Source organism: Phyllobates terribilis, unplaced genomic scaffold (assembly GCF_046119375.1).
Source record: "Phyllobates terribilis strain yellow unplaced genomic scaffold, ASM4611937v1 Scaffold_1__5_contigs__length_1240528914, whole genome shotgun sequence".
NCBI lineage: Eukaryota > Metazoa > Chordata > Amphibia > Anura > Dendrobatidae > Phyllobates > Phyllobates terribilis.
In genome coordinates, this window is record NW_027362761.1 from 277,629,858 (window position 1) to 277,653,278 (window position 23,421).

General features: G+C 45.0%; 1 protein-coding gene across 3 annotated transcripts in view; it reads left to right on the forward strand.

The window, feature by feature from the left end:
- Positions 1 to 23,421, forward strand: part of MYO18B (myosin XVIIIB) — a 1,187,635-nt gene that overhangs the window by 508,426 nt on the left and 655,788 nt on the right. For all 3 annotated transcript variants that reach the window (XM_073672938.1, XM_073672946.1, XM_073672953.1), the window contains 3 exons: positions 1,779 to 1,907; positions 6,556 to 6,699; positions 6,795 to 6,884. In XM_073672938.1, the coding sequence (XP_073529039.1) occupies positions 1,779 to 1,907; positions 6,556 to 6,699; positions 6,795 to 6,884 (363 nt within the window). The remainder of the gene's footprint in view (positions 1 to 1,778; positions 1,908 to 6,555; positions 6,700 to 6,794; positions 6,885 to 23,421) is intronic.

Below are 23,421 nucleotides of genomic sequence, written 5' to 3' on the forward strand. Positions count from 1 at the left end.
TACCATAGTTTTAGGCTGATCTTTCACCTTCCTCAAGGATACCCCACGAGGTGAGATTTTGCATGTTGCCCCAGATTGATGTCGATTCACAGTCATTTTTCTTCCATTTTCTTACTATTGCACCAACAGTTGTCTCCTTCTCACCCAGCGTCTTACTTATGGTTTTGTAGCCCATTCCAGCTTTGTGCAGGTCTATGATCTTGTCCCTGACATCCTTAGAAATCTCTTTGGTCTTGCTCATGTTGCAGAGGTTAGAGTCTGACTGACTAATTGAGTCTGTGGACAGGAGTCTTTTATACAGGTGACTATGTAAGACAGCTGTCTTTAATGCAGGTAACGAGTTGATTAGGAGCATCTAACTGGTCTGCAGGAGCCAGAACTCATAATGGTTTGTTGGGGATCAAATACTTATTTCTCACTGCAAAATGCAAATAAATTTATCTAATTTATACAATGTGATTTTCTTGATTTTTTTGGGGATATTCTATTTCTCAATGTTAAAATTAACCTACCCTTAAAATTATAGACTGTTCATGTCTTTGTCAGTGGGCAAACTTACAAAAACAGCAAGGTATCAAATAATTATTTCCTTCACTGTACATATGAGCAGCAAGTTGGTCTTTCTACATCCAACCATAAGATTTTCCACTCATTTGAAAAGGCTGGCAGTTTATCTGTAGGAACATTGGATGGTGAGTTCTGCATTGATGTTGAGAGATACATCCAAAACATTTCAGAGTTTCAATTCATCACAAAAGTTTTATGGCTATGAGGTCTTGTCGTTGTCGGGAAACTCAACACCGGTGTCAGCAAACTCTTTTTTTATGGCTTTTTCTCTTTATCTGGGACATTGACAAGTTTTAGGGGTCATGCATAGTGATTAGCGAGTATGTTCTGTTAACCCTTTCGGTGAGCATGCTTGGGTTCTTGCCGAGTATCTTCAGCGTGCTCGGCCGTTATGTTTTAGTCACCTTATGTGCATGATTTGTGACTGTTTGACAGCTTTAATACATGTGAGGAATGCCTAAGAAACAGGCATTCCTCACATGTATTAAAGCTGTCAAACAGTCGCAAATCATTCACACGGCGTGACTCAAACAACACGCCCGAGCACGCTGAAGATACTTGGAAAACACCCAAGCATGCTCGTAAATCTCGAGTAATGAGCATGCTCGCTCATCACTAGTCATGCACCTAGCAATGATGCAGTGGTGTATGCCCTTTGTCATGAATCTGTTACCATGCTTTGTACTGCTGTGTGATGACTCCAGGAGGCCCTGTATCTTATCCTAGAAGCATTATGTCTGTTATTAGTCATCTAAAAGAAATACTCCGTGTACTTACATTTCAATTCAGAGTAACGCTATTGGCCCATAGCATATTATAGGCATTGTATTCAGTAACTGCATACAATTAGGCCAAAACTGCAAAATCTACAAAGTTAGAAGCACACAAGATTGTCTTTGCGTGCTGTAGCGTTAAGATTTTTCCAATTATATTATTATGTAGCATGAAGAATCCAAATTATATTATTAAAAGCAGCCTAGACAATTATTCCTTCTGTATTTAACCTAAGCTATAACCGCACATTTTAATGTTTCATCTTGGCATTGCTTCTTGTTTCATTTGATTTTTAATCATCATTTCAATGGATACTTTTTTCTGCTGTTATTTTTTAAGATGTTAAACATACTGCTATCAGGAGCTCATGTTGGCACAGTGTGATGCAGTATTGATTGTTTTTGAAGCATCCTCTGACCATATATTATTCCCTGTAGGTGTTCATGAAATCTGGTGTTCTACCCAGGCTAGAAAAACAGCGGGAGAAGATGATTTCCCAAAATATGATCCTTTTTCAAGCAGCATGCAGAGGTTTTCTTTGTCGACAAAAGTTCAAGAAAATAAAGGCAAGAATTGATTGAATATACCCTTATATTATGTCTTTAAGTCACCTGCTGCCACCATCCCTGTATTGTTGTATGAATGTATGAAAGATCATAACCTCATTTTGTAAACTGTATTACGGTCACCATGTTTACTCCTCATTATACTTTACATGTGAAACTATGAAAACATGGTAAATCTCCTACAAGTAAGGATATTAAGTCACATGTATCAATCAGTTTACCCCAGTTTTATCGAAGGGGTTTTGTAGGTTCAGAATGTTGATGTCCTGTCCATGAGGTAGGCCATCATTATCTGATCAGTAAGAGTCTGACTCTGGAAACTCAACTGATGAGCTATTAGAAGGAGCAATTAAGCTTGAGGAGCATTTTATTTTCTTCTGTTTACCAACATGCCGTTTATATAGTAGCGACTGTGCTAGATATTGCAGCTATGGGCTACTAGAGTGATTGTCGGAAACCTAATAGTCAATGTCCATTTATCTAATTTTAAAAAGTATCCACTTTTGTAATTTACATCAATTGAAAATTCTCTATCATTTTCTCTTTATGTCAACTTCCTGTTTCACTTCCTGTTTAATTTTTTTTCACTTCCGATGACGTTCCATTTGATGCTTTCTACATGCACTGAGGAAACAAATATGGAACATTTTTCAAGAGACTGTGCCCCCACCTAGGAATGGATCTGGTCCGGTGCTATGTTATTCTTGTGGCAGGTGTCACCATTGTCCTGACCTTGGAGGCAGAGCTACTACGCATGCAGTGAAACCGTCCTAATCTAATGGAGCATCGCGTTCTGGTGTAGTAGGTTATGTGAGGATGTGGGACGCCGTTTCTCTGACTGATTTCCCGGGTTACCAGGCAACGCAGGACTCTGCTGTGTCTGGCACTAGGCAATGTTGGGATTATGTCCATTCTGCTGTGCTAGCTAGCAGGGAGTGGTTGTCTTGGGATGATTGGGAGGTATTCAACACCTGATTATTAGGTGAGTTATTTAACCCTGTTCCCCGCTCAGTCATGTGCTGTTTATTGCAGTTCCTATGTGCTGTGGAGTTGAGTGGTGCCAGCAGTGTGTTGCTATCTTTTCAGGGGCTTTTTAATTTTCTCTTCCTGTTACATTTCCTGGGGTTCTTGCAAAGGTACTCACCTGGTCCTTGACTAGGTACTGAGTGCATCACCAGATGCCAGCTGTCCGGGCGACAGTGGGCCTAGGAAGGGCTCTGCCAAAGTCCCCCTTCCATTTACTGGGAGCAGGGTGAAGAGTATTCCTGGCTCTCAAGGGCTTGCCTAGCTGGGCCGCTTGCGCCAAGTGCCTTTACTGGCTTGGTGCCAGTCTTGTTGGGTGTTTCTGCATAGTACATAACACCTTATCAGGGGGCTGGTGTTGCAGTCACTCCCCATAACTGCTTTTACTGCCCTGAAATGAGGCATTTAAGGAGTTGAGCTGGTCTCTAGTCTAATGAGAATAATCCAGATGTCAAATACAATGCATATCCAGTATGCTCTCACTGCTTGGTGTGCCCTCTCCCTTTCAATATACACTGTCAGTTCACTCCCTGGCTCATCATTTCTCATTATTTAGCATGCATCAGTTGTCAGTCCTGATGCATGCTCAGTGTGTTGTCCCTTCTCACCCCAATCACTGTATTTTGATAGGCAGTGTGCTCCATCGTTCCTTCCTGCCTTATAGTTTCTATTTTGATGCAAATATGAATTGAAAGGGAGAATATGCGGTGAACACGGAGAGCATACTGATCATGAGTCAGAATTTACAACTGGCTCATGGCTCATGCTCAGTAGAACCAGAGACCAGCCCAGCAAAGCACCTGAAATTGACATAACTGATTATGTCCCATTTCAGGGATGTGAAAGCAGCAGTGGAGAGTGACCACAGCCCTAGGCCAATGATGATATTCCATTTGAGACTCCCCAGTTCATGCTTGGAGGCTAAGACGGAATGTAATCGGAAGTGAAAAAAAATTAGGGAAAATATACAGCAGTACTTAGCAATATAAATGTAAATCCAGCTTTGGGTGAGGTGAAAGACTTGTTATAAAGCTGAGTATGATTTTTCTGTGTCTCTCTCTACCTGTATTCTAACTCTGTTCTTCAGTCCTCCCCCTTTCCTCTCCATAAAGTAAAGAAAAAAAGGGGAAGCACCCCTAGTGCAAATCATACAATGTGGATGGAACACTTTAAGGTGATAATTACTCACCCTGTGAGGTTGTGCTCACAGGCACAACTCTGCACAAGTAGGAAATAAGATGCTCCCTGAGGGCTGCAGCTTCACCCACTGGGTTCCAACGGGAGTCCAGAAATTAGGATGACGGATGATGGGAATGGGTGATCAATAGCACTGCCCAGGAACAGATGCCACAAAGGAGTGGTCTTGAAAACCTATATTTATTTGCTACGCATTTTGAGGCTGTTCTATATGTATATACAGTTATGTGAAAAAGTTTGGGCACCCATATTAATCTTAAGCTTAATGTTTTATAAAAATTGGTGTTTTTGCAACAGATATTTCAGATTGATATATGTAATAACTGTTGGACACAGTAATGGTTCTGCCTTGAAATGAGGTTTATTGTACTAACAGAAAATGTGCAATCTGCATTCAAACAAAATTTGACAGGTGCATAAATATGGGCACCCTTATCATTTTCTTGTTTTAAATACTCCTACCTACTTTTTACTGACTTACTAAAGCACTTTTTTTGGTTTTATAACCTCATTGAGCTTTGAACTTCATAGCCAGGAGTATGCAATCATGAGAAAAGCTACTTAAAGTGGCCACTTGCAAGTTGTTCTCCTGTTTGAATCTCCTCTGAAGAGTGGCATCATGGGCTCCTCAAAACAACTGTCAAATGATCTGAAAACAAAGATTATTCAACATAGTTGTTCAGGGGAAGGATACAAAAAGCTGTCTCAGAGATTTAACCTGTCAGTTTCCACTGTGAGGAACATAGTAAGGAAATGGAAGAACACAGGGACAGTTCTTGTTAAGGCCAGAAGTGGCAGGCCAAGAAAAACATCAGAAAGGCAGAGAAGAAGAATGGTGAGATCAGTCAAGGACAATCCTCAGACCACCTCCAGAGAGCTGCAGCATCAACTTGCTGCAGATGGTGTCACTGTGCATCGGTCAACTATACAACGCACTTTGCACAAGGAGAAGCTGTATGGGAGAGTGATGCGAAAGAAGACGTTTCTGCAAGCACGCCACAAACAGAGTCGGCTGAGGTATGCAAAAGCACATTTGGAGAAGCCAATTTCTTTTTGGAAGAAGGTCCTGTGGACTGATGAAACCAAGATTGAGTTGTTTGGTCATACAAAAAGGCGTTATGCATGGCGGCAAAAAAACACAGCATTCCAAGAAAAACACTTGCTACCCACAGTAAAATTTGGTGGAGGTTCCATCATGTTTTGGGGCTGTGAGGCCAATGCCGGCACCGGGAATCTTGTTAAAGTTGAGGGACGCATGGATTCCACTCAGTATCAGCAGATTCTTGACAATAATGTTCAAGAATCAGTGATAAAGTTGAAGTTATGCAGGGGATGGATCTTTCAGCAAGACAATGATCCAAAACACGGCTCCAAATCTACTCAGGCATTCATGCAGAGGAACAATTACAATGTTCTGGAATGGCCATCCCAGTCCCCAGGCCTGAATATCATTGAACATCTGTGGGATCATTTGAAGAGGGCTGTCCATGCTCGGCGACCATCAAACTTAACTGAACTGGAATTGTTTTGTAAAGAGGAATGGTCAAAAATACCTTCATCCAGGATCCAGGAACTCATTAAAAGCTACAGGAAGCGACTAGAGGCTGTTATTTTTGCAAAAGGAGGATCTACTAAATATTAATGTCACTTTTCTGGTGAGGTGCCCATACTTATGCACCTGCCAAATTTTGTTTGAATGTAGATTGCACATTTTCTGTTAGTACAATAAACCTCATTTCAAGGCAGAAACATTACTGTGTCCAATAGTTATTACATATATCAAACTGAAATAGCTGTTGCAAAAACACCAATTTTTATAAAACAATAAACTTAAGATTAATAGGGGTGCCCAAACTTTTTCATATAACTGTATATCTATCTATATAGATATATATTTTTGCCTGATGAAGAGACTAGAACAGCCTCGAAACGCGTAGCAAATAAATATGGATTTTCATGATCACTCCTTTGTGGCATCAGTTCCTGGGCAGCGCTATCGATCACCCATTCCCATAATTCGTCATCCTCTCCATAAAGTGTAATGGGTCTGTAACCAGGCATGTGACTGTGTTGGCAGTCTCTTTGTCTTGAGAAAGACATAGTTGAGCTGTTTTTTTTTAGAGTGGAAGTTGAATTCAAGAGGTAGTGGGATGTGGAAGAAGTAGCTCATAGCAAAGTGGCAAAAGAAGTAGAATTCTCTAACAACATATATTACAAAATATTTTATATTAGCAAGTACTGTTCACTTACGCAAAGTTTGTTGAAAGAATAGTTCCCTTTTAATCATGTAGCCATTTATGCTAATTGCCTTGAGTTTTTTTTTTTTTATAAATTAACTACCCTTTAATGAGAGGAGACTGACCATTTCACTAGTAAACCCATAATATATACATGATTGTAATTTTATTTTTCCACTTCATCATTTTAGATTCAAATGGTTGCTCTCAAGTGTATCCAAAAGAATATCAGGAAATTCTACTGTATCCGAGATTGGCTGTGGTGGCAACTGATGTGTCATATTCGACCCTCACTGTCTATCCATGTAGATGAGGCCAGTTTCCTTAAAAAAGAGGTTTGTGACTACTTACATGAAAGTAATGTAAACTTTTCACTGTTTACACCTTTGCATGCTGTAAGTTGATGTGATATTAATGTTGTGTTCTTTAGGAAGAGATCCTTATTTTATCAACAAAACTTAGCAAGTCTGAGAAGTCCAGAAATGATCTGAGACAAAATGTGGATCTATTGGAAAGCAAGGTAAAGCAACCACAATCTGATGTCTAATAGAAACACTAGTAGACTGTAATTGGAACAGATAATATTGACATCCACTGTAGAGTGCGGAGCTACATAACAGTATAAACTTCTTTGTTATTGACTACACTGTGGATTTCATTTTGCACACACTGTAAAGGTAAAATCTGCAGTAGAAATATGAGGCTTTTCTACAATATTATGATCATGCTGTGGTTTAGAAATTTTGCAGCATGCTCATATTTCTGTGATTTTTTTTCTACATGTGGAAACAGTTTTGAAACTTTTATCTACATGTATTGCACTGTACTGATTTTTATTGCAAAATCCTGATTGTAAACTTGTAGCAAATCGGCAATACCTGAGCAAGGTCTATAATCCATGCTACTTTAACTCCCCGTGAGTTTAAATTACTTTTATGCCACTCCCCATTTACTAAAATCTACGTGACTTTTGTGAATTTTTTTTACTCCCTCCCACTTTATTAAATTTACGTGCTTTTAGAAAATGACTTTGTATTGTATGCTATGAGAAAATGTGCTAGAGACGTGCTCTCTGTGCCCAGTGCTTAATCCTCCCTCCCTACTTGAAAGACCTAGCTGCTACCTTTTCTCCCACCGCCTGCTTAGGTCTACTAGGTGTTGCAGACAGGATATGGAGGGTGGCAAATTAACTACTCAGGATATACTCAGGACATGCTTACATTGTTCAAATATAATGTTGTTCAAAATATGCAACTCTACAATTCTGCGCTACATAGCCACTATTCCTTTAGGGTGCCCTGCAACATACGTTATAATATTAGCCCACTGTGACATCACAGCTTCTAATCTTAATCAGCCAGATGTTTAGATTTGTTAATCAAAGAGAAATACATTATTATCTTTGTGTTGACTAGTAAATGTATGTGTATTTCTATGGCTAGTCAAGAAGGACAGTATTTGTATAACCCTAATTGTTGTCTTCTCTCAGTTGTGAAAAAAATATGTTTGTTACTATGCTAATTGCCTATTGTACTAAAAGCCAGCTAGACCCCTTGTCTTCACACCCATCATCACCACCAACTGAAGAGTTCACACGTATGGCACTGCCCCATCCTTCACATCCATCCCTGCATTAACTGTTAAAAATCATATATATTTTTGGTGACTGAGAAGCTACTGTAATTACAGTCTGCAGTCAGGGAAAATTAAGCTACTTGCTACTTGAAGGTGAGAAAGATGGCACTATTCCACTATTCAAAATATTTCCATGTGCTTTTGATTTTATAAAAATATAGAATAGGTGGACTTTAAACCTATCAACAATGGATATGAAGGACAGTGCTCCCTTATACTGTATCTGCAGTAGCTAGTTTAATATGTAATATATTCTTGTACTTTTCCACGATTCTTATCATGGCATTTTACTTTAATTAACAATCCTGTTTAGTTACCAGGAATAATCCCCGTCAAAAGATGTGCTGATAGACTTAAGCCTTCCTATTATGTATGTATTAATAAATCTATTCTAGACTGTTATCACTCAGCAGAAAAGCAGGCAAATATTTAACTATGAGTCTGTCCAAGACATGTAAAGTGGAAATTGGAAATTAAGTCACTTGCTTCTGACAAGTTATACAAAGTTTAAAGGTGTACTTTGCATTTTATGAATGATGAATAATAAATAGCGAGCGATGTAAAGATGTTCTTATAACACATGCCATCAGCACATAAAAGTGTACAGTCATTCTGCAAAGGAACTAAAATTGATGGAGACAGACATTCGCTTGTGTCAACTGATCATAATCCTCCATGTAACATGCTATAAAATTGTTTATAATAGAAAAGCATTGGCAATATATTGTGTTAGAGGTCAAAATACATGAATACATAGGAAATATTGCATCTAGACTGATTTGTCACTTAATGAAATATACTTACAAAATGAAGGTTTTTTGCGCATAATTTGGGCAATTCAGGTGTGCCCATCAACCACGACAAGGTAACTTCCGTCTGATGGGTAACTACGCTACCACTGGATATGTGGCGCCCCTGCTGCGCATTGGTGCCACAGATCCTAGAGGGGTGCATGAACGGATTCCTCTACAAGAGCCCCTCACAGCATACACACACCTCCACCTTCCACCTCAGACCACCAGAGGGAGCCCGGATAGGGATATAAAAAGGGAAGGTGGAGCTAGGCAGTTAGTCTGGAGAACAGTTTCCTCAGGGGACAAAGCTAGTTCCAGTCTGTGAGAATCCAGTCTGTAGAAGGAAGCCTGTTGAGTGGAGCTCCTGCAGAAGCCATCTTGCAGTGGAGCACAGTCCAGACTCAGAGAGCTCAGGTTAGTGAGCCTAAGGCGTGCTGACGCCATAAGAGCGGTGAAGAGTAGCGAGGCCTACTGCTGTGTGAAGCCTAGTCAGGGCCCTGAGCGGCCGAAGTCGAGTGGAGTAGCAAGCTACATAGGGGGCAGAGGAGCTTAGCCAGCTCACCCCAAGACCATATACCGGACACCGAGTGCGTGTCTGCAAGGATCTCTAGGACCAGCAGAAACCACTGGAACCCCTGGAGAACTACATGTCCCAGGTTAACCCAAACGCTGACAACGTACCAGGGTCAGGAGTTACCAAAACCCCAGAAACCAGAGAGTGTGAACTCCAACAGAAGGCCCTCTCACCAGGATCAGCAGATGCAAGACAGAGAGAAAGTTAGGCCTAGCTCCAGGCAGGTCAGAAACTTATTAAGGAAAGGCAAAGAACAGGAGGCCCTACACCCGCTCACTGGGGAGAGTCCTGAAATGCACCCTTCACCCTACAGTGCCCTGGACCGTGCCTGAAACACCACCAGTAAAGGTACTGAAGTGAACTTTCGTGTGTGTGCCTATTCTTCCTCCGACCCGGCTGGGTCCCCTCTGTCCTGCATCCCCTCTTCTACGCTGCCCTGAGGCCCTGCTCCATTGTGGGGAGCCGCACCATCTAGCTGCCTGATCACCAGCCTCAGAGGACTGCAGCAGCACTGGTGATTCTCACCAGACACCACGGGTGGCGTCACAAACTTTCCCCTTTCCCAAACACCTTTTCCCCTCAATTCCTTGCTTTTAAGAGTGGCCCCAGGGTACGGCCTTGGGAGCCGGCCACCGCGGCATCCCCCAAAACTAACAGCAAGGCTCGAGCGCCGAGTCCCCATCCCTTGGACGCGTCATCTCTTCCTGGCATCATGAACAGGATTCCGTGCCCGCTGCAACGACGGAGTGTTGTGCCCGTTGCCACCGGGTACTGTGCGCCTTTATTCTGAACTGTGTATTTAACTGTGGCGAAGATTGCCGCCATTGTTGGGCCGCCGAGCTGGAAGAAGGGCGTAACCGCGGGAAACTGAGAGGCGTACCTGCTAAAGTGCGCGAAACCCCGGACACGCCCAACGCCTTGACGTCAAACCAGGAAGCGCCAGGTCCTGGAAGGAGCGCCGGTGAACGCTCTTACGTAGGACGCAAGCGACGCAAGGTTCTGAAGAAGACCGTCACCTACGGAGCTGCGGCCTACCGGAAGAAAAGAAGGTAGGCCACGGTTCGCTAGGGGGGCGCCAGAATGTCCGAAGAACAGCACAACGCCGGAGTACCGGTTAACCGCTCTGATGATCAACCCGCGCTCGGCGCCGAGCAGCCGGGGGCAGCCACTCCACCAGCAGGGCCTGTAACCCCTGTCATACCCATGGCCCTACCGTACATTCCGGGAGCGAAGTGGCTCCCCCAGTACAGCGGTAAACCAGATACCCTGTCTGGATTTAAAAGGAAAATATGCGGTATACTGGACATGTACTCTATGACAGGCAAGCAAAGAGCCGCTGTTGTATTGGGACAATTGACTGGTTCTGCGGAGCGAGAAGTAGAAACCTGGTCGGCCCCAGACCAGGAGTCAGTGTCCGCAATCTTTAAAAAGTTACCGACTGTCTTTGAGAATCGTACTGAGACAGACCTCCGGATGAGGTTCTACAACTGCTCTCAGCAACCGGAGGACAGTGTTCGGGACTATGCCTGGCGTTTACAAGGGGCCCTGCAAGCTCTGAAACAGGTTAGTCCAACCAGCATCAACGATGAAAATAAAATGCTGAAAGAACAGTTTATCCGAGGACTGAGGTCCCAAGAGGAGAGCAGGACTGTGCGTTGGTGGTCCCTGGTTCATCCAGATGCCACCTTTGACACCCTTAAGGACATGGCTATAAAAGGACTGCAGCCCCTGGAAACAACTACTATCCAATGTTACCAGGGTGGGGCCACCCCAGTGCCTGCAGCATCCACCTTTTCCCCGGTGGCTGCTGAATCCAAGGTGCAAGCAACGTTCCCTAGTGAGCTGGACAGCCTGCGCTCTGAAGTGCGTCAGTTGAGCAAAACTCTGACCACTGTACTGAGTGCCCTGCAGCTAAGGACGGAACCCGAAGCAGAAAGGAGGATCCTGCTAGTCGACAGCCCTGAGAATGTCCCCTGGATGAAAAGGAGGAAGAGGACAACGCCACCCCCTGCTGGGAGGATCAGCGACCAACGCCGTCAACCAAGGGACCCTGTCTGCCACCGCTGCCACAAGTCAGGTCACACCATCCAGAGCTGTCCTTTAAACAAGAAAACCCTGGGGCCGACACCCAGGAGTAGACTCCCCATTCCCAACAGACTGGTACAGCAGGTTCATGGGAGGAAAACCTTTTCTGTCCGTTGTGCTGGACGACATCGTGACATCCGCTCTGCTGGACACAGGATCTCAGGTAACCATCATGCCTGAGGTCCTCTACAAAAGGTTCTGGTCCATGGATGACCTAAGCCCACCAGCTCCAAACCTTTCCATTTATGCCTCAAACGGCCTCCCCCTTAACCTAGTTGGGGTTAAGGATGTGGCAATAAAGGTGGGAAGAGTGGAGCTGAAGGACCAGGGACTAATTGTAGTAGAGACTAATCCTGATGATACCAACTTGTATATGGTACTTGGCACTAACATTGTTAGTAACTGTTTGGGAGAAGTTGTGTTCTTGCTCCAACAGATAGCTGACACTGCCAGACTAGGGCAGAGAAGGGTGCTGCAGAAAGAAATCCGAGCCCTTATGTACCAGCAACAGGTAAAGCTAACAGGTGGTGAAATTGGTAATGTACGGGTGACAGACCCAGTACCCATTGTGATGCCCCCGATGAGTGAAATGCTGATATGGTGTAGAGCAGCAATAGGTCTCAAGGGACGGAGCTACCAGGCGGTAGTAGAGCCCCTTAGCTCGGAACATAGGCCTACACTCTTGACTGCCAGAGGGGTAGTGGATGTACGCAATGGGAGGGTGCCCGTACGCCTCCTAAACTATGGGGAGGACGAGGTTAGATTACCACCCTACGCCACTGTTGCCAAATTGTACACAGTAAATAACAACTCCATACACACGGCGGAGTCCTTAACCTCACCAGATGAAGTGGAGGATAATGACCCCGCAACCCAGGTGGAGGATTGGTGTCAACAGCTCCATGTTGGGACAGACGCCACTCCTTCCCATCAGAAGCAGAGTGTACACCGGGTAGTTCATGAATACGTGCAGGTATTCAATAAACACCCACTTGACTTTGGGAGGATTAAGGGGGTTCAACACCATATCCCCACAGGTGACCATCCACCCATCAAAGAGCGTTACAGGCCTATACCACCAGCACACTACCAGAAGGAGAAGGAGATGTTGCACGACATGAAGAAGGCAGGGGTACTAAGGGATAGTTGTAGTCCCTGGACAGCTCCCCTAGTTCTAGTCAGGAAAAAGGACGGAAGCATGAGAATGCGTGTAGATTACAGACAAGTAAATCGCATTACACATAAAGATACATACCCTTTACCACGTATAGAGGAATCCCTGGCTGCCTTAAAGTCTGCAAATTACTTCTCCACCCTTGACCTCACTAGTGGGTACTGGCAAGTAGCTGTTGCTGAGGAGGATCGGGAGAAGACAGCCTTCACCACCCCGATGGGACTCTGCGAGTTCAAGAGCATGCCGTTTGGACTCTGCAACGCCCCTGGAACATTCCAGAGATTGATGGAGTGCTGCCTGGGACACAGCAACTTTGAGACTGTACTACTATACCTGGACGACGTGATTGTGTACTCCAAAACGTATGAGGATCACTTGAAGCACCTGGCAGAGGTATTTGAATCACTGTCCTGGTATGGGATGAAGCTGAAGCCCTCAAAGTGCCACCTGCTCAAGAGAAAGGTACAGTACCTGGGGCACATCGTTAGTCCAGAGGGAGTAGCACCAGACCCAGAGAAGGTCACTGCAATCCAGAAATGGCCGGAGCCGAAGAGCCTCAAGGAAGTACGTCAGTTCCTGGGACTAGTTGGATACTACCGGAGGTTTGTGAAGGACTATACTAAGAAAGCGGCACCTCTGCAAGACCTCCTGGTAGGACAGTCCCCCAGAGGCAGAAATCCCCCATTCCAGAGAGGTGAGGAGCAGGCTGAATCCTTTAAAGTGATAAGGAGATCCTGACTGGCAAAGAGATCCTAGCCTACCCTGACTACAGCCAACCATTCCTGCTGTACACTGATGCCAGCAACGAGTCAGAAGCAGAATGGCCAAGAGAAGGTGATTGCCTATGCAAGCAGGAAGCTCCGCCCGACTGAGAGGAACCCAGAGAACTATAGCAGCTTCAAGTTGGAGTCCCTGGCCCTGGTCTGGGCCATCACCTAGCGGTTCAAGCACTATCTAGCCTCCAGTAAATTCACTGCCTTCACTGATAACTAGTGTTGAGCCACCCCCGTAGTGTTCGGGTTCGGTTCGGTTCGTCGAACACCGGGATGTTCGAGGAACTGTTCGTCGAACTGTTCGTCGAACACCTTAGAACACCGTCGAACACCGTTAAAACCAATGGCAGGCAAACAAAAACACATAGAAACACATAGAAAACACCTGCAAAGGTGTCCAAAAGCTGACAAACTGCTCAGAAGACACTCTCTTTAAAAAAGCCGGCCGGCAAATTCAGCAGCGGCATACACCGGTACCCGACAATTTAGACAAGAAGGAATAGAGCATCACACATAGATTAGATAGATAGAAACATGTCAGTCACACATATAAGAAGCACAGTGACAGTGTTGGTTACTGCACTTGTCATTTAGTGTAAAGGATTTATTAAAAAAAATATTAGTGTTTTCATGCACCGTCTCTTTAAAAAAGCCGGCCGGCAATTCAGCATCTGTACCCGACAATTTAGAACAGAAAGAATAGAGCTTCACACATAGATTAGATAGATAGAAACATGTCAGTCACATATATAATAAGTACAGTGATAGTGTTGCTTACTGTACTTGTCATATAGTGTAAAGGATTTATTTAAAAAAATAATAGTGTTTTCATGCACTGTCTCTTTAAAAAAGCCGGCCGGCAATTCAGCAGCGGTACCCGACAATTTAGAACAGAAAGATAGAGCATCACACATAGATTAGATAGATAGAAACATGTCAGTCACATATATATGAAGTACAGTGATAGTGTTGGTTACTGTACTTGTCATTTAGTATTAAAATAAAGGATTTATTATTAAAAAAATTGGCGTGGGGTTCCCCTTAATTTTAGGCTCTAGCGGAGGTTAAGCAGACGGCTGGGGCAGATGTTTGAAGCCTGGGAAGGGGGTAATACCCACGGAGCTTCCCAGGCTACTAATATCAGCCCCCAGCTGAATACATAGCCTTTACTAGCTATTAAAATGGGGGACCCCCCAAAAAAAATGACGTGGGGTCCCCCCTAATTTAATAGCTAGCAAAGGCTAGGCAGACAGCTGGGGGCTGATATTAATAGCCCAGGAAGGGAGCCATGAATATTGGCCCCCTCCCAGGCTAGAAACACCAGCCGTCAGCCGCCCCAGAAATGGCGCATTCATAGGATGCGCCAATTCTGGCACTTAGCCTCGCTCTTCCACGCTGCCCTGGTGCGGTGGCAGGGGGTAATAGGGTTGGGGTTGATGTCAGCTTATAATGCCAGCTGACATAAAGCCCAGGTTAGTAATGGAGAGGCGTCTATAAGACACCCCCATTACTAACCCCATAGTCAAAGTTAAAAAAAACACAAACACCCAGAATAAAGTCCTTTAATTGAAATAAAGACACAATCCTTTATTGTTCTAAATTAAACCATACTTACCATCACGCCCATTCCAGCTGAAGCCAACGATCTCCTGCAATAAAAGAAAAATAATAAAGCAACCTCATCCTTACCTTTCCATGGTTCCCACGACAGCTTCAGCTCTGCTACATCGAGATGACAGGCTGGACCGCAGCAGAACGCTGCCATCCAGCCTGTCATCCCGCAGACACTGAGAAGCGCAGGCTTGCTTGCGCTGCTCAGCGTCTCTCTGTGACGACATCCAGATGAGCCGAGTTCATGTCCAATGAACTCGGCTCACCTCATGCACGTCACTGACAGCGTGGGAAAATTCTCACGCTGAAGCGCTGATTGCAGGAGAATTTTCCCACGCTGTCAGTGACGTGCAGGAGGTGAGCTGAGTTCATTGGACATGAGCTCACCTCATGCACATCACTGACAGCGTGGGAGAATTCTCCTGCACTCAGCACTTCAGCGTGAGAATTTTCCCACGCTGTCAGTGACGTGCATGAGGTGAGCCGAGTTCATTGGACATGACCTCGGCTCATCTGGATGCCGTCACAGCGAGACAGTGAGGAGCGCAAGCATGCCTGCTCTTCTCAGTGTCTGCGGGATGACAGACTGGATGGCAGCGTTCTGCTGCGGTCCAGCCTGTCATCTCGATGTAGCAGAGCTGAAGCTGTCGTGGGAACCATGGAAAGGTAAGGATGAGGTTGGTTTATTATTTTTCTTTTATTGCAGGAGATCGTTGGCTTCAGCTGGAATGGGTGTGATGGTAAGTATGGTTTAATTTAGAACAATAAAGAATTGTGTCTTTATTTCAATTAAAGGACTTTATTCTGGGTGTTGTGTTTTTTTTAAATACTTTACTAGAAATTCATGGCGGTCATGTCTAATACTGGCGTGACCCCATGAATTTTGGGCTTGGGGCCAGCTGATAATACCAAGCTGGCCCTAACCCCTTTATTACCCAGTGAGCCACCGCACCAGGGCCCTGGATGAGTTGGGTACAGCGCCAGAAGATGGCGCTTCTATGAACGCGCCATTTTCCGGGGTGGCTGCGGACTGCAATTTGTAGCGGGGGGGGCCCAGAAAGCTTGGGCATCCCTGCGCTGCAGATTCCAGCCCCCAGCTGCCTAGTTGTACCTGGCTGGACACAAAAATAGGGCGAAGCCCCACGTACTTTTTTTTTAATTATTTCATGAAATTCATGAAATAATTAAGAAAAAAAGGCCTTCCCTATATTGTTGTGTCTGGCCAGGTACAAATAGGCAGCTGGTGGTTGGGGGCAGCCCGTTCCTGCCTGCTGTACCTGGCTGGACACAAATATAGTGCGAAGCCCCACTTCAATTTTTTTTAATTATTTCATGAAATTCATGAAATAATTAAGAAAAAAAGGGCTTCCCTATATTGTTGTGTCCGGCCAGGTACAAATAGGCAGCTGGTGGATGGGGGCAGCCCGTTCCTGCCTGCTGTACCTGGCTGGACACAAATATAGTGCGAAGCCCCACTTCAATTTTTTTAAATTATTTCAGGAAATTCATGAAATAATTTTAAAAAAATTGACGTGGGGCTTCGCACTATATTTGTGTCCAGCCAGGTACAGCAGGCAGGAACGGGCTGCCCCCAACCACCAGCTGCCTATTTGTACCTGGCCGGACACAACAATATAGGGAAGCCCTTTTTTTCTTAATTATTTCATGAGATAATTTAAAGAAAATTGACGTGGGGCTTCGCCCTGTTTTTGTGTCCAGCCAGGTACAACTAGGCAGCTGGGGGCTGGAATCCGCAGCGCAGGGAGGCCCAAGCTTTCTGGGCCACCCCCGCTGCAAATTGCAGTCCGCAGCCACCCCGGAAAATGGCGCGTTCATAGAAGCGCCATCTTCTGGCGCTGTACCCAACTCATCCAGGGCCCTGATGCGGTGGCTCACTGGGTAATAAAGGGGTTAGGGCCAGCTTGGCATTATCAGCTGGCCCTAAGCCCGAAATTCATGGGGTCACGCCAATATTAGACATGACCACCATGAATTTCTAGTAAAGTATTTAAAAAAAACACAACACCCAGAAAAAAGTCCTTTAATTGAAATAAACACACAATTCTTTATTGTTCTAAATTAAACCATACTTACCATCACGCCCATTCCAGCTGAAGCCAACGATCTCCTGAAATAAAAGAAAAATAATAAAGCAACATCATCCTTACCTTTCCATGGTTCCCATGACAGCTTCAGCTCTGCTACATCGAGATGACAGGCTGGACCGCAGCAGAACGCTGCCATCCAGCCTGTCATCCCGCAGACACTGAGAAGCGCAGGCTTGCTTGCGCTCCACAGTGTCTCTCTGTGAGGGCATCCAGATGAGCCGAGTTAATGTCCAATGAACTCGGCTCACCTCATGCACGTCACTGACAGCGTGGGAAAATTCTCCTGCACTCAGCGCTTCAGCGTGGGAGAATTCTCACACTGAAGCGCTGAGTGCAGGAGAATTCTCCCACACTGTCAGTGACGTGCAGGAGGTGAGCTGAGTTCATTGGACATGAGCTCACCTTATGCACGTCACTGACAGCGTGGGAAAATTCTCCTGCACTCAGCGCTTCAGCGTGGGAGAATTCTCACGCTGAAGCGCTGAGTGCAGGAGAATTCTCCCACGCTGTCAGTGACGTGCAGGAGGTGAGCTGAGTTCATTGGACATGAGCTCACCTTATGCACGTCACTGACAGCGTGGGAGAATTCTCCTGCACTCACCGCTTCAGCGTGAGAATTTTCCCACGCTGTCAGTGACGTGCATGAGGTGAGCCGAGTTCATTGGACATGAACTCGGCTCATCTGGATGTCGTCACAGAGAGACGCTGAGCAGCGTAAGCAAGCCTGCGCTTCTCAGTGTCTGCGGGATGAGAGGCTGGATGGCAGCGTTCTGCTGCGGTCCAGCCTGTCATCTCGATGTAGCAGAGCTGAAGCTGTCGTGGGAACCATGGAAAGGTAAGGATGAGGTTGCTTTATTATTTTTCTTTTATTGCAGGAGATCGTTGGCTTCAGCTGGAATGGGCGTGATGGTAAGTATGGTTTAATTTAGAACAATAAAGGATTGTGTCTTTATTTCAATTAAAGGACTTTATTCTGGGTGTTTGTGTTTTTTTTAACTTTGACTATGGGGTTAGTAATGGGGGTGTCTTATAGACGCCTCTCCATTACTAACCTGGGCTTGATGTCAGCTGGCATTATAAGCTGACATCAACCCCAACCCTATTACCCCCTGCCACCGCACCAGGGCAGCGTGGAAGAGCGAGGCTAAGTGCCAGAATTGGCGCATCCTATGAATGCGCCATTTCTGGGGCGGCTGACGGCTGGTGTTCCTAGCCTGGGAGTGGGCCAATATTCATGGCTCCCTTCCTGGGCTATTAATATCAGCCCCCAGCTGTCTGCCTAGCCTTTGCTAGCTATTAAATTAGGGGGGACCCCACGTCATTTTTTTTGGGGGGTCCCCCATTTTAATAGCTAGTAAAGGCTATGTATTCAGCTGGGGGCTGATATTAGTAGCCTGGGAAGCTCCGTGGGTATTACCCCCTTCCCAGGCTTCAAACATCTGCCCCAGCCGTCTGCTTAACCTCCGCTAGAGCCTAAAATTAAGGGGAACCCCACGCCAATTTTTTTAATAATAAATCCTTTATTTTAATACTAAATGACAAGTACAGTAACCAACACTATCACTGTACTTCATATATATGTGACTGACATGTTTCTATCTATCTAATCTATGTGTGAAGCTCTATTCTGTCTGTTCTAAATTGTCGGGTACCGCTGCTGAATTGCCGGCCGGCTTTTTTAAAGAGACGGTGCATGAAAACACTATTATTTTTTTTGATAAATCCTTTACGCTAAATGACAAGTACAGTAAGCAGCACTGTCACTGTACTTCATATATATGTGACTGACATGTTTCTATCTATCTAATCTATGTGTGATTCTCTATTCTTTCTATTCTAAATTGTCGGGTACCGCTGCTGAATTGCCGGCCGGCTTTTTTAAAGAGACAGTGCATGAAAACACTATTATTTTTTTGATAAATCCTTTACGCTAAATGACAAGTACAGTAAGCAGCACTTTCACTGTACTTCGTATATATGTGGCTGACATGTTTATATCTATCTAATCTATGTGTGAAGCTCTATTCTTTCGGTTCTAAATTGTCGGGTACAGGTGTATGCCGCTGCTGAATTGCCGGCTTTTCATGTTTCACTGTTGGCACTGTTCCCATCGATTTGGGCAATCACTCTAATGCCACAACCACCATGGCTGTGGCATTACAGTGAGTGGCAGACAATCCCTGCATGATTGGTGCTCTAAATAGCGCCAGACATGCAGGACACGCTTTTGGTGCACGAACAGTTATCGAACATAACCTCGAACAGCCGAATTTTTTGCAAATCGTTCGGGTTCGTCGAACAACTCGAACACCGCCCAAAACAGCTCGAATTTGAGATTGGCGAACAGTTCTAGTCGAACACCGCTCATCTCTACTGATAACAATCCCTTGACTCATCTAGAAACAGCCAAGCTAGGAGCCCTGGAACAATGATGGATGGCTAGGCTGTCAAACTACCAATTCACTATTAAGTACCGGGCGGGCCGCAAGAACGCCAACACCGATGCCCTGTCCAGGATGCCTCACCAGTTGGACACTGAAGAAGAAGTGGATGACCTGGAGGAGATTGAACTACCTGCCTTTCATCGGAATGGAATGGTCCACGAGCAACGAGCCTCCAGGAGGCCTCACCACAGCTGGAAGGAGACTCAGGACAGCGACCCGGTTGTCAGCCGTATCAAAGAGCTGATAACCCAGGAAGGTTCCTCCCTGGAGAAGGAAGCGTCTCTCCAAACCAAGCTGCTGTGGAATGAGAGAAGCCAGCTGTTTATCTACCGTGAGAAGCTGTGCCGGAGGTACGTCAATCCAAAAACCCATGAGAAGGTATGGCAGATAGTAGTGCCCAAGATAGCCATCCAGATGGTGTTGGAGGCCTACCATGATCAGGCGGGGCACTTTGACTGGAAGAAGCTAGAGACCCTACTGAAGTGTCGATTCTACTGGGTGGGAATGCGCAGCTCCATTGAGAGGTGGTGCCAAAACTGTGGACCCTGTAGCCTCAGAAGAAAAGACTACAGCAGCCAGAAGGCACCCCTGCAACCCATCAAGACAATTCGACCTTTGGAGATCGTGGCCCTGGGCAATGTCAAGCTGTCACCCAGAAGGTCAGGATACTCCTATGCCCTGACCATGGTGGATCACTACTCACGTTTCCTGGTGGTCGCACCCGTCAAAGACCTGACGGCCGAGACAGCAGCAAAGACGTTCCAAGCATATTTCTGCAGACCCCATGGATACCCGGAGCAGGTGCTGACAGACCAAGGTTCAGCCTTTGAGGCCGAATTGTTCAAGGAGTTCTGCCATCTGTACGGGTGTAAAAAGATCAGAACTACACCGTACCACCCCCAAACCAACGGTCTCTGTGAAAAGATGAATAACATCATCATCGACCTGCTGAAGACCATACCACTAGAGGAGAGAAATCAGTGGCCAGACCTACTACCTGACCTGGTAGATCTGTACAACCACATACCTGTGAGTTCCACCAATTGTACTCCGGCGTATCTAATGCGTGTAAGACCTGGGAAGTTGCCCATGGACCTGGAGCTTGGTGTAGTTGAACCAGAAGCAGATATGTCCACTGAGGACTGGGACACAACCAGACAGGAGCAGTACAGAAGAGTACAGGCCTGTGTCGAAGACAGTCTCACTCGGGTGAGGGACAAGCAGGAAGCCCACTACAATAAAAGTGCGCCAGCCGAACCCTTCACACCAGGAGAAGTGGTGTTAAAGAGGAAAAGGAGAAACCACAAACTTGATGACCAGTGGGAGAGAGAACCCTACACTGTGTTAAATTCAGATTGGGTAACAGGAAGACCTGTCTAATTACTAAGGATGGAGGCATAACGACTGCAACGGTATCTAGAGACCATCTGAAGTTGTGTCCAGACCTGCTAAAGCCCCAAGAAGAAGTGCCTCTCACCATCCCGGAGGAGCCTAATGAAGCAGCACTCCATACTGATTTAGGAGATTTCCCGGCAGATTGGCCTCAACTAGGAGGAGCAGTAATAATCCCTGTGATCCACTTCTTTCAACAGCCAGAAGACCCTCAACAGCAAGTAGAGCCTGTAAGTGCTTCAGAAGAGCCTGCTCAAGAAGAATCCCCAGAAGAAAGATCCCCGGTTGGAGCAGAGCAAGAAGGCCCAGCCAATGGTATACTTGCCAGTCCCAGAGAAAGTTTAAGGCAGTTTTACAACTTAGTCACACGTAGAACTGGTAGGGTAACTGATAATGCAGACATTGATACCACCCAGACCCCAGCACTACGCAGATCCACACGTAGCATGAGAGGTCAACCCCCTGTCAGGTACAGAGAGTAAAGTGGAACTCTGACAGTGTAGATAGTTGCCCCTGGGATATTGTATAATATTGCATAGTATTGTGTATTATATTGTGTATTTTTATGAATATGTATTAACTGGTGTTTTGCCTTCTAATGGACAATCTAAGTGATATGGACACTTCCCTAGTTACATAAAGAACTTTGTGGCTGAGGACTATGTGCAGCCCAAAAACTATTTCTTGTAAAGAATTGCACTTCCTGGAGTGCCCCCTTTAGGTGACCTCAGAAGAAAAACCTATCTGGAGTGGCTCTACTGGAGGTCCAGGTCAATGCCACACAGAGTTTTAGCAGCAGACACATCTCTTCAACAACTGTTAAGAGGAGACTTTGTGCAGCAGGCCTTCATGGTAAAATAGCTGCTAGGAAACCACTGCTAAGGACAGGCAACAAGCAGAAGAGACTTGTTTGGGCTAAAGAACACAAGGAAAGGACATTAGACCAGTGGAAATCTGTGCTTTGGTCTGATGAGTCCAAATTTGAGATCTTTGGTTCCAACCACCGTGTCTTTGTGCGACGCAGAAAAGGTGAACGGATGGACTCTACATGCCTGGTTCCCACCATGAAGCATGGAGGAGGAGGTGTGATGGTGTGGGGGTGCTTTGCTGGTGACACTGTTGGGGATTTATTCAAAATTGAAAGCATTCTGAACCAGCATGGCTACCACAGCATGTTGCAGCGGCATGCTATTCCATCCGGTTTGTGTTTAGTTGGACCATCATTTATTTTTCAACAGGACAATGACCTCAAACACACCTCCAGGCTGTGTAAGGGCTATTTGACCAAGAGGGAGAGTGATGGGGTGCTACGCGAGATGACCTGGCCTCCACAGTCACCAGACCTGAACCCAATCGAGATGGTTTGGGGTGAGCAGAACCGCAGAGTGAAGGCAAAAGGGCCAACAAGTGCTAAGCATCTCTGGGAACTCCTTCAAGATTGTTGGAAGACCATTTCCGGTGACTACCTCTTGAAGCTCATCAAGAGAATGCCAAGAGTGTGCAAAGCAGTCATCAAAGCAAAAGGTGGCTACTTTGAAGAACCTAGAATATAAGACATATTTTCAGTTCTTTCACACTTTTTTGTTAAGTATATAATTCCACATATGTTAATACATAGTTTTGATGCCTTCAGTGTGAATGTACAATTTTCAAAGTCATTAAAATACAGAAAAATCTTTAAATGAGAAGGTGTGTCCAAACTTTTGGTCTGTACTGTATATAGTATATGCTATAAAATTGTTCATTGTGGAGTCACAACAGGCAAAAACTATAAATTCGGTATATCACCTTATGGACTATGGTTTTCCTGAATGGTGTCATTGAAAGGATGAAAACCAGAAATTCACTCCTAGTTCCCTATACTGGTGCCTTCCAGAAAGGTACTGGCATGAGAGATATGGAATCCCAGATTCTGTTGATTCTTTCTGAGATGAATGTGCCTACCCTTATCAGATAATAGCCCTAAGCAACGTAAAGCCTGAAAAGTGCCAGTATAGAAGATGTTCGGAGAATAAATTCCATTAACTATTATAGAGTAGCAATTATAAGGGTAAAACCACCCCCTTGCCATTTAGTGCCTAGAATGGCCAAGTTGTAAATTTGGTAAAAATAAATTGAAAGCAGTAGATATGACATGGGCAGTATCTTATTATTGAGAGAGAAGTCTCAATTAAAGAGAGCAAAGTGATTGACTCCACTCCCAAAACATTGGCCATGCACAGTTGCTTGTTTTAGCTTCCCAGGTAAAGTTTTTGGAAGAGAGATAAAAATTGGCTGCATCTCATCAGGTGCTAAGGGAAAGAGACCAGTCATTCACTGACTTCCACTGACTAATATTGTTTTAACTCCTTTCCAGCAACTTTACAAGACAGTAACTTTACAAAAATACTTTCTTCTTTAAAGGTGCTATCTAGCTTATAATTTCTTAAATAAAAAAACAAAAACAGCTGTAGGCTTTTCCACAGAA